Source organism: Tupaia chinensis, unplaced genomic scaffold (assembly GCF_000334495.1).
Source record: "Tupaia chinensis unplaced genomic scaffold, TupChi_1.0 Scaffold000252_1, whole genome shotgun sequence".
Lineage (NCBI taxonomy): Eukaryota > Metazoa > Chordata > Mammalia > Scandentia > Tupaiidae > Tupaia > Tupaia belangeri.
The window spans coordinates 5942514-5953600 of NW_006159732.1; the positions used below are offsets into that span (position 1 = coordinate 5942514).

At 40.2% G+C, this 11087-nt stretch overlaps 1 protein-coding gene across 1 annotated transcript in view; it reads right to left on the reverse strand.

Moving 5' to 3' along the window:
- Positions 1-9711: 9711 nt before the first annotated feature.
- LOC102500970 (cytochrome P450 2K6) overlaps positions 9712-11087 on the reverse strand; it is a 16520-nt gene continuing 15144 nt past the window's right edge. The window contains exons 6-7 of the mRNA XM_027772083.1: positions 10462-10603; positions 9712-10087 (exon numbers count right to left, since the gene is read on the reverse strand). Of these exons, the coding sequence (XP_027627884.1) occupies positions 9867-10087; positions 10462-10603 (363 nt within the window). The 3' untranslated portion in view covers positions 9712-9866. The remainder of the gene's footprint in view (positions 10088-10461; positions 10604-11087) is intronic.

Consider the following 11087-nt stretch of genomic DNA (forward strand, 5'->3'; position numbering starts at 1 on the left):
AGAATATAGAAACATAAAAAATGGTTATGGATACTGGATACATGGTGGCAAGAGGGTGGAAGAAGGAGGAGAGTATGAGGAAAGACATTTATGGGACATGGAAATGGATTATTATCTGTTGATAATGTGTATAGTAACCTTGACTAGTCTGGTGTGAAGTGAATTCATGTTGTGTGAAAATTCACTTTACAAGGTAAGTGATATATAGCAAATAAAAATACATTAAAATTTTAAAAAGAAGCTGCTAAAGAATTTTGAAAAGACATGGGACCAGCAGTTAGTGTAATGGCTATGTCGCTGGACTCCCATGTAGTCGACCGTGGTTCAAGTCCTGGACCTGGTGGCTTAAACTCATGCTGGACACGTGTGCATGCATGCCCAAGATCCTGAAGGGAGGATGGAAGAGAGGGGATTGTGGCGTGGCCACCGGGGTGATTTCTCGCTTTATGTCTCTCTGTCTCTCTCTGTCTTTCTGGTGAGCGCACGTGCCCTATAAAAAAAAAAAAAGAAAGCCTCTCCAAAAAAAAAAAAATTTTTTTGAAAAGACAGATTTGGTTAACCTTATTGTGGAATGTGAATTACTTGGGAAAACAAGATGTCTGAAAGATGGAATAAGTTTAAATGGGAGAAGAATGCCTGCTGCTTTCTTCCTGGCTAATAACATGTTGCAGGCAGTCCAGTTAGATTTTATTATTTCTTTAATTTGTCTAATAACTCAAAAGTATACTGAGCCACAGAAGACCACTAGGCTCAGAAAAAAAAAATGATAATGTACATGTTTTATAAAATAGGGAAAGTGTCCAAAATTAGCATTTTGGATTATATAAGACCTCCAGGGAATAGATTAGCCATAAGCATTACCAGTAGACCATAAATATTATCTCTTTTTGCCTAGAAGTATTCATGAAATAAAAGCTAACTATTCAATTCATAAATATATGTTCAGTGTCAACAGATACATATATTGCACTTGTCTCTGACATTATTTGTTTATAAGGGTTTTACTGTGTTAAATGAATTTAACAAGTGTGTAAGTAATTATAATACAGTGTCACAAGTTATGATGCCCATGGAAGGAATACTTAATCTATATTTTTGGTTAGATTTTCTAATTTGCCAAGGAATAAATGCATGATTAGTGGTGTCATCTAACTGGATGATAAATAAAGCAACCTAGGGTGTGGATTATTTATCCTATATTAGGGCTTTATTCAGTTTCATGGTAAGAGTCTAGCTGTCCAACAAGATAAATCATGTATTATTGTTTGTTCTTAAGGATAAAGAAGTGAAACATAATAGGATGATTTTATTTAGTTAATTTTATTTTGTTTTATCATTAGGATTTTGGCATAAGATCCCTGTGCTTGCTGGAGAGAAAGACAGAGAGAGGGAAAGTGTCCAGGGAGGATGCCCACACTGCAAACCATGCTCCCCCACTCTTCTCTCAGAATTTTGAGCATGCACACACATGTGCCCTGTATGATGTTCAGGTCATCAGCTCTGGGACTAAAACCATGGTCATCCATGTGACAGTTCAGTTCCTTAACCACCTTGCCACCAGCTGACCCCAGATCTTACATATTTGTAAAAGAAATGGTATGTGCAAATTAGAAACAAACTTGGAGACCAATTAAACGACATTTAGATTGGGACCAATAGATGGCATAATGGTTAAATCACTGGACTTCGGTGGTTTGAGACCTAGACTCTGTGACTTAAAACTTGCAGTGGGTGCGTGTGCATGTGTGCCCAAGATCCTGAGAGGAAAATGGAGGAGAAGGGATTGCGGCATGGCCATCCCTCCTGGGGGGTAATTTCTCACTTTTTGTCTTTCCATCTCTCCAATGAGTGCATGCGCCCTATACCAAAAATCTCTCTTAAAAAAGAAGAAAAGACAGATTAAATTAACCCTCCAGAGAGCAAAATAGCTTTCTCAAGGCAGTATATAATAAATGATAAGGAAAGGTTGGGAGAAATGCCTTAAACACAACTAGGTGAACATAAAGATTTGGAGAAATTCTAGCATTTGCGATTGAGGCAAAGATTTTTTTAACAATTTTTTTTTCCTTATTGTGAGGGTTTAACGATGATTATATTTTTTAAATATTTCCATTTTTTTGGCCTATGTTTCTAGATTGATTTGATGCCCCATTTTATCTAGGAAAACTTAGAATTCCTGAGTTAAGTGGTAAAAATCCTTTGCGAATTGGTCACTGCAAAAATCTGGACTATTGCTACTTGTCTTATAGGCTAAAGAAGCCTCCGGGCCCAAGTGTGTGAGAAACAGAAATTCCAGGACTGGATCCAATGCTTATCAGAGCTCAAGGGGGAAAAGAAAATGTAATTGTTTTTCACAATGAAAGGAGATGTTAAGGAGAACATAATTCCTTCTCTGGAAATCTTAACAGCAGCAAAGCCTAGAGTTCATAAGAGTCTAGAAAAATGAATAAATCATTACTCCATCTCTTATAAGATGAGAGTTTAACGTTTAGATGTAAGTGCCCTCCAGAGACCATTGTTCAATGTTTCCATGGCTTTGTGTGAGTGTGTGTGTGTGTGTGCAAATTATAAAGAAAGGAAGTATTGACAGAAATAGCACTGAGGATTATATGTAGATTGTTTTTGATTTTTAAAATTTTGCTTCAAATCTCATAAATTTTTGATTTCATAGTCATTAATACACATAGCATTTTCTCATGAATCACTATGTATGCCTTTGTACATAGATTAGAGTGGATTGTGCTTTGAATCTCTGTGTTAACTATCAGTGCCTGAAGAAAGCCTATCCTTACGGTGGCTGCTGTTCACCTGTCAGAGAACGGGTATCTGCAGTGAGTGCTAAGCCATTGTTTAAGTGGAGTAGCCAAGGTGACAATCTGCTTGTGATGTAGTTCTGCTGAGACTCCTAGAATAGAGCATTCATTTCAGGCTCTGAAAAAATCCAGAGTTGTGGAGTAAATGCATCGAGTTTTCTGGATTTCAAAATTTATGCTAATGCAAAGCTCTTCTATCTTGTCCCTAAAAGAAATCCTAAGAGAAACACTGGTGTTCACATGTATTAATTGGATTCTGTCGTCTTCCTGCAGTTAAGTGTCTTCTCAAGTGCTTGAGGTTCTGCCCTAATCTCAGCCATAAAGAATATTCAAGGACTCCCTAAGAAAATGTTGTTTCAATGCCTAATGCCCCAAAGCCAATTTAAAGCTGGAGAGGGAGAGGATTCCTGTGCTTTTCATTCTTCTGTATTTCTAAAGTTTAGTGCAATGAGGAAAAGTACACAATTTAGAACAGTGTAAGACAAGGTCAAATCTCTCCAGATTTTCAAACCACTTTTCACAAGAAAGATACCTTACCCACTGAAAAGGGCAAGAAAGCTTCTCTCTTGATAAACTTTCCATTTGAATTAAGGAAGTGCTCAGGATTAAAGGTATCTGGTTTTTCCCACTGTGTTGGATCCCGAAGTACTGAGGTCAGCAAGGTGATGACCTCAGTGCCCTAGAAACAAAAATATCATTAGTGACAGAGATTAGATTTCTTCTCCAAAAGATTATGGAATATTCATTTATTCAATCAAATGTTTATTCAGTACCTACTAAACAACATAAGCCTCGGACTGAGAACTGGGAACAAATTCTTATTTAGTCATATAGTTGCTATGTGATTACAGAGTGTTATTTAGTTTTTAATAAACCCCAGTTTCTAAATGTGTTGGATGGGATTTAAATGGTCTTTATTTGTGTGAAATACATCAGTTTAAAACAGTCTAGGGAACAAGGAGGTTTGCAAAACCTTTGGCCCAGAAAGTGAAAGCATAGTCTCAGGGATGTTTTCTGAACCTGTCTTAAGGTAATTGCTCAAGGACACATTTTAATAAAGAGCTACCTACCTAGCTGGCACCGAAACAAAATTACTCTTGGTTACCATAAACTGCACCTTGCACTTTGTAACCCCTCCTACTTGTTGCTATGTTACTGGGATGCATCATATATGAAACTTCAGGAGGGTGTTAAGAAGCTTGTGCTATTTTTGTAAGCCAATACAATTTTTAAGACAAATTTTTTCTTGTTTTTCTCTATAAATCTAATCCCCCTGGAGGTCATTTTTTGGTAGGCATATTCCAGGCTGCTGGAATCTATAATCACTCACATGGCCTTCCATGGCCCTGACTCAGGATGCTTTTGCATTTTGCCTTAGTTTGTCTTTTAGGTCGAAAAACTGAATCTTAGGTGAAAAGATACATATACAAGAACCTGGTACAGTTCTTTACAGATTTGGGAGTTCAGCAAAGGTTATTTGTTTGTTTTTCAATTTGTTATAAGGCACTTGGACTTGCTCACTCGCCAAGAAGAGAAAGAGAAAAGGAAAGTGAGAGAGCAACCCCAATGGGGGATGGCCATTCTGCAATCCCTTTTTCTCCGTTTCTCCCTTCGGAATTTTGGGTATGAACACATGCACCTGGTGTGTTTATTCCAGTCTGGGACTTGACTAGGACTGAAATAACACAGTCAGCCTATGTAGAATCCAATCATGTTAACCACCATACCACTGGCAAGTCCAAAGTTTCTTCTTTTACTTCGAAGGACTATGCTAAAGGATACCATGTCAAAGAAGCCCATCAAAACGAAGACGTAAGAGTGGGCTTTCTGCTTCCATATGGTTTGCCAGATACTTTGAAACTTTCTGTCACAAAGGAAGTAATTTTAGTTGTGATATAGGAAAGGGTATTCTATGATCTAAAATAAAATAGTGATAAAAACAAAGGCTCTCCTTCAAATTAAGGACAATATTGCTACTTCACTTTGGCTAATGACAATAACTTCTTTAAGAAGACTTCGAGAACCAGCAAATCATGTAATGGTTACATCATTGGGCTCCCATGTAGTCAATTGCAGTTTGAGTCCTGGACCCCTGTGGCTTAAAACTCATGCCGGGTGCATGTGCATGTCCTGAGAGAAGAATGGAGAAGAGTTTGCAGCATGGCCATCCCCTTGGGGGATTACTTCTCACTTTCTGTCACTCTGCCTCTCTGTCTCTTTGATGAGTGTCTGTGCCCTATACCAAAAATCTCTCTCTCAAAAAAAGAAAGAAAGAAAGAAAGAAAGAAAGAAAGAAAAAGATGACTTTGTAACAACTTATCTTCATAGTTAGCTGCTTTATCACATGAATCTATACAGTTTTTAGTCACAAAAAGCAAATGATTGCTTTAAAGCATGTTGTTTTAAACTTTATTCATTTGCAAATAACCTACCATTTATCTATCTGTCTATCATTATATGTGCCTGGACCTTGTTTATAAACTTTCTTCTTTTCCTAACCACTGTGCCAGATGTTTTCCATTTCACAAAAGAGATAATTGGGGCCCAGTGGGACTGAGTGAAGTAACATGCAGTAACACAGTAGATCAGTTAGATGCTCTTGTAGCTGCAAAGCCCTTTCTAATACAATGTTCTACCTCATTCCCAGTGAGGTAGATGACTAGGCTGAAAATCCTGTACTTTTACTGCTTCTTTGAGGGTCTTTATTTATTTATTTTGGACATACCTTTTTTTTCCATTTCCTTACTAATCTGAGTAATTCAGTCAAGTGGTGTGCTTAAGATATGCTGAGAAGATAAGCTCCAAAGGTAAAGATGGTCGCGGGTCCACAGGGCTCTCATAGTGATCGTGCAGGGAGGCGTTTACACAACTAGTGTCCCTGTGGACTGATGCAGAGTTGGGCCCTATTTTCTCTGTTCTGCTGCTCTTAACGGCTAATAACACCTGAGTCTGGTTAATTGAAGAGAAAAGAGGATAATTTGTCTCCTGCTTCGGCGATCCAAGGTCCAGGGACTGCCTCTGATGTGGGATTTCCAGCTGCATTACAGCATGGCAGAGGACAGGGGACCTGCATCTGTGTGTCTGTGTGTCTGTTCTGCTCTCATTCACTCTCCTTATAAACTCACCAATCATGGCGCCTCATCCTTATGACCTTAATCCCAATCTCCTCCCCAAAGCTCCTTCTTTCAACACCATTATTACAGATTAAACGGTCACCCTTTTAGTCCCATCACGACTAAATTTCAACACATGACTTTTGTGGGGGACATTCAGGCCCAGAAGCAGTAAATAGACTAGGCATTAAGGAAGTGAATTGGTGTGAGGAATACCGTGACCTTGTGTGGTTCTGCCTTTACGTCAGGAACACTATCCATGCACATTTCCCCAGCCTACCTGTGGAAAGTGGAAGGGTGCATCTAGATAGCTACTTTAATACTGGGAAGGAGATGACAAGAGCATGTTTGTGTGTGAGGACAGAAGTGAAGGAGTTTCTCTGGAAAAGAGCCTGCATGCTAAAATGCAGGGTTCTGAAGTGGGTAGACCTTTCTTGGAATCCTGGCCCCCTCCTGACCAATATTTCATTCCTGGCAAATACTTGAGCTTCGTGAGCCCCCATTTCTTCACTATAGCACAAAAATACTATCTTATAAAGTTTCATGTGGGGGGAGCTGGAAGGTGGTGTGGTAGTTAAGGCAGCTAGATCTGATTGATTGTGAGGTTTGAGTCCTGGACCTGGTGGCTTGAAAAATACACCAGGCATGTATGTGTGCATGCCCCAAATCCCAAGAGGAGAATGGAGCAGAGGGGACAGCAATGTTGCCATCCAATCTGGGTGGTAATTTCTCTCTCTCTCTCTTCAACAAGCACACATGCCTTATAGCAAAACTTAAAAAAAAAAAACAAAACAGTTTCATGGAATAATATTGACCATTTATTGCATAAACATAATACATCTATGTATCAAGGGATTCTTTAAAGAGTTCATGGAAATTTGTATTTGGAAAAACTATGTAGAGATTTCAATTTTTAAAAATTGCTATAGGGTGGGGACCAGCAGATGGCACACTGGTTGTTGCTGGGCCCCATGTAGTCAACCGTGGTCCGAGTCCCAGACCCAGCAGCTTAAATTTCATACTGGACACGTGTGCGTGTGCCCAAAATCCCAAGAGGAGAATGGACAGGAAGGGATGGCAGTGTGGCGATAATTTCTCCCTTTCTGTCTCTCTGTCTCAACAGTGAGTGCACATGCCCTATAATAAGAAACTGCTGAAGGATGTGTGTGCTGAAGCACCTCCCAATGGGGGTGTCGTGTTGCAATTCCTTCTCCTCCATTTCTTCATCCTCTAGGGATTTTGAACATGCATGCTCATGTGCCTAATGTGTTTCCCAAGCTTCTGGAGCTGGGATTTGTACCGTGGTTGACCATGTGGCCAGCTCCTTTAACCATTAGGCTATGGGGACAACACAGGATTTGAAATTTTTTGTATCAATATAAACTCATATTTTAATTCCATTTTCCCATGAACTTTTTTTTTTTTTTTTAGGTTCTGCGATAGGGCACGTGTGCTCACTGGAGAGAGACAGAAAAAACAGTGAGAGGGAAAGTGAAAAGTCACCCCCCCAGGGGGAATGACTACACCGCAATCCCTTCTCTTCTATTCTCCTCTTGGGATTTTGGGCATGCTTGCATGCACACATGCACACATACCCAGCTTGATTTTCAAGCTGTCAGGTCTGGGACTCGAACTGTCGTCAGGCATGTGGGAGTCCATCACCTTGACCACCACACTACCTGCCCACAAACTTTTAAAAGTATTCCCACTTGCCAAACAGACTTTATTTTCCTGTTCCATCATGGGTGGGTTTTTTATATTGCTTTCTTATTCATTGCTCTGGTACCATGTTGTGAGTGGAGCATCATTTCCACAAGTTAGAGCAACCTCCTTGGGACAAGCAGACAGAGGTATTAACAGAGCACAAAATAGAATGGGGGGCAAATCCCTCACACATTTCAGAACTCAAGTGGCTAACTAAATAGCCGAGGAATAATCTCCCTGAGAGATATATTTAGTTATTAAAATTTGAAGTAGGTTCCTTTCATTCCTTTCTCTCAGGTAATTTTCTCACCTCACTTGAAGACTTTTTACATTTCCAGCTTTCTTCTGTGGCTTCGGTATTTAAAGGTTGGTATTCCTTTGAGAGCTCTGCAGAGGAGGGAGAGACAGGGTGTTTCTTCGATTCAGAACAGTCAGTAGACATGTGTATTTGTCTATTTCCTGATTGATAGGGAAATTTGAAAATAAATTATTTTGAGTTTCAGTGTTTTCATTTAGCTTTGTACTATGGGAAATCTCTAGCTTGAAATCATTTTTTTCTGTCACTTCGTGTTTTGCTTTTTTTTTTTTTTTTTTTTTTTTTTTTTTGATCCTTCCTTGTCCCCAATTCTAATTACTGGATAACCTAGTGTATAATAAAAAATTAATAAGTCATAAACAGATGTACATCTGCATTAATACACAATAAAATAGATCATTTTCATTGTTAAAATTATGTCTTGGATAGGGCCGGCAGGTGGCGTGGTGATTGGGGACACTGGACTCCCACATGGCCAACCACGTTTCGAGTCCCAGACCTGATGGCTTACTTTCTCTCTTTCCTTCTCTCTCTCTCTCTCTCTCTCCCTCTCTCTCTCTCTTGCAGTGTTCCTCTCTGGTCAAATTAAAATACATAAATAAATAAAGCTAAATAAAATAATTCTTAAAAAAAAGTTTTATAGGGGCCAGCCGGTAGCATAGTAGTTAAGGCAGCTAGATCTGATTGATTGTGAGGTTTGAGTCCTGGACCTGGTGGCTTGAAAAATACACCAGGCATGTATGTGTGCATGCCCCAAATCCCAAGAGGAGAATGGAGCAGAGGGGACAGCAATGTTGCCATCCAATCTGGGTGGTAATTTCTCTCTCTCTCTCTTCAACAAGCACACATGCCTTATAGCAAAACTTAAAAAAAAAAAAAAACAGTTTCATGGAATAATATTGACCACTTATTGCATAAACATAATACATCTATGTATCAAGGGATTCTTTAAAGAGTTCATGGAAATTTGTATTTGGAAAAACTATGTAGAGATTTCAATTTTTAAAAATTGCTATAGGGTGGGGACCAGCAGATGGCACACTGGTTGTTGCTGGGCCCCATGTAGTCAACCGTGGTCCGAGTCCCAGACCCAGCAGCTTAAATTTCATACTGGACACGTGTGCGTGTGCCCAAAATCCCAAGAGGAGAATGGACAGGAAGGGATGGCAGTGTGGCGATAATTTCTCACTTTCTGTCTCTCTGTCTCAACAGTGAGTGCACATGCCCTATAATAAGAAACTGCTGAAGGATGTGTGTGCTGAAGCACCTCCCAATGGGGGTGTCGTGTTGCAATTCCTTCTCCTCCATTTCTTCATCCTCTAGGGATTTTGAACATGCATGCTCATGTGCCTAATGTGTTTCCCAAGCTTCTGGAGCTGGGATTTGTACCGTGGTTGACCATGTGGCCAGCTCCTTTAACCATTAGGCTATGGGGACAACACAGGATTTGAAATTTTTTGTATCAATATAAACTCATATTTTAATTCCATTTTCCCATGAACTTTTTTTTTTTTTTTTTGAGAGATTTTCACTGTAGGGCGCGTGCGCTCGCCAGACAGACAGAAAGAGAGAGACAGAAAGCGAGAAATCACCCCCCAGGGGGGATGGTCACGCTGCAATCCCTTCTCCTCCATTCTCCTCTCGGGATCTTGGGCACGCACACACACGCGCCCGGCGTGAGTTTTAAGCCACCGGGTCCGGGACACGAACCACGGTCGACTACGTGGGAGTCCAGCGACATAGCCATTACGCTAACTGCTGGTTCCCTCCCATGAACTTTTGAAGTACTTTCATACATAGTCATATCTTTTCTTGAATGATAAGGAAGGAGGCAGAAAGAGAAAAGGAGGGAGGGGAAGAGAAAAGGTGGGCCAGGATTGTCTTGGCAGTTTATCTCCGCTTGTAAGTGCTTGATGTTCTCTATTCTCTCCCCTCCCCTTCCTTGTAAACCCTTACCTTTGGAATGTAGTAATTTTTGAATTTAACATGTGTAGTTGTTACATAGGGCAAACTTGTAGGCAGAATGTTAGCAAATCTCTGTATTTCGTGAACGACAGCATCTGTGTATGGCATTTGAATTCGGTGTGCAATTCGAGGCTGGGCCGATCCCACAACTTTTGTGATCTCATCGTAGACCTTTTCTGGATAAAATGGAATCACAATGATTAGAATTGGGGCCAGAAGTTGAAACAGTCTCCCCCACTTTCTTTACATGGGAAAAGCAAACTGAGTGTTCTCCCAATTTGGGCTCATTTTTTTCCCTGAGCTGTTCCCACACTCTTGGCCTCTATTTGTAAGGACCCTCTGGGGTATATTCATCATATTATCTTTAAACCATCTCCAGTGCTTACAAAGCAAAATCTACTTTTTAATATCAAGAACAAACTAAAGATACAAACTATCCTCAAGGATATAATTGCAAGTGCCTCGTGTGGCAATTAAATTCTGCAGCATCCAGCTTAAGAGATATTTGGTTTCTCTCCTCGAGGCAATGCTCTGAATCTTAGGGACTTACTCTGGACCTCGGGATATCGCATCATGAGCAGGATCCCCCAGCGCAGTGTGGAGGCCGTGGTCTCTGTACCTGCCGCAAACAGATTGGAAACGAGTGCCACCAAATTGTCGTTGCTGAAATAGGTGGTAGACGTATCTTTCTCCTGAAAGGAAGAAATGAATAGTTAGTGATGTAATTTTATAATGAATGCTCATAGCAAACAATCTATCATATATTTAAATGAAGAAAGCATTTGCATTCTTCCCTCCATCAAGTGAAATTTTCATTATGTAAATGTTGAGGATTTTAGAACAAAGCATCCCAAATGCTCAAAATAACAATTCTAAAATTGAGAAAAACTGTTCACCATTTAAAACTATTGAAAATTGACTTCTAAATCGGGACCAGCAGTTAGCGTAATGGCTATGTCGCTGGACTCCCACGTAGTCAACCGCAGTTAGAATCCTGGACCCGGTGACTTAAAACTCACGCCAGGCATGTGTGCGTGCGTGCCCAAGATCCTGAGAGGAGAATGGAGGAGAAGGGATTGCAGTGTGGCCATCCCCTGGGGGGTGATTTCTCACTTTCTGTCTCTCTGTCTCTCTCTTTCTGGCGAGTGCATGTGCCCTATAGCAAAAACCTCTCAA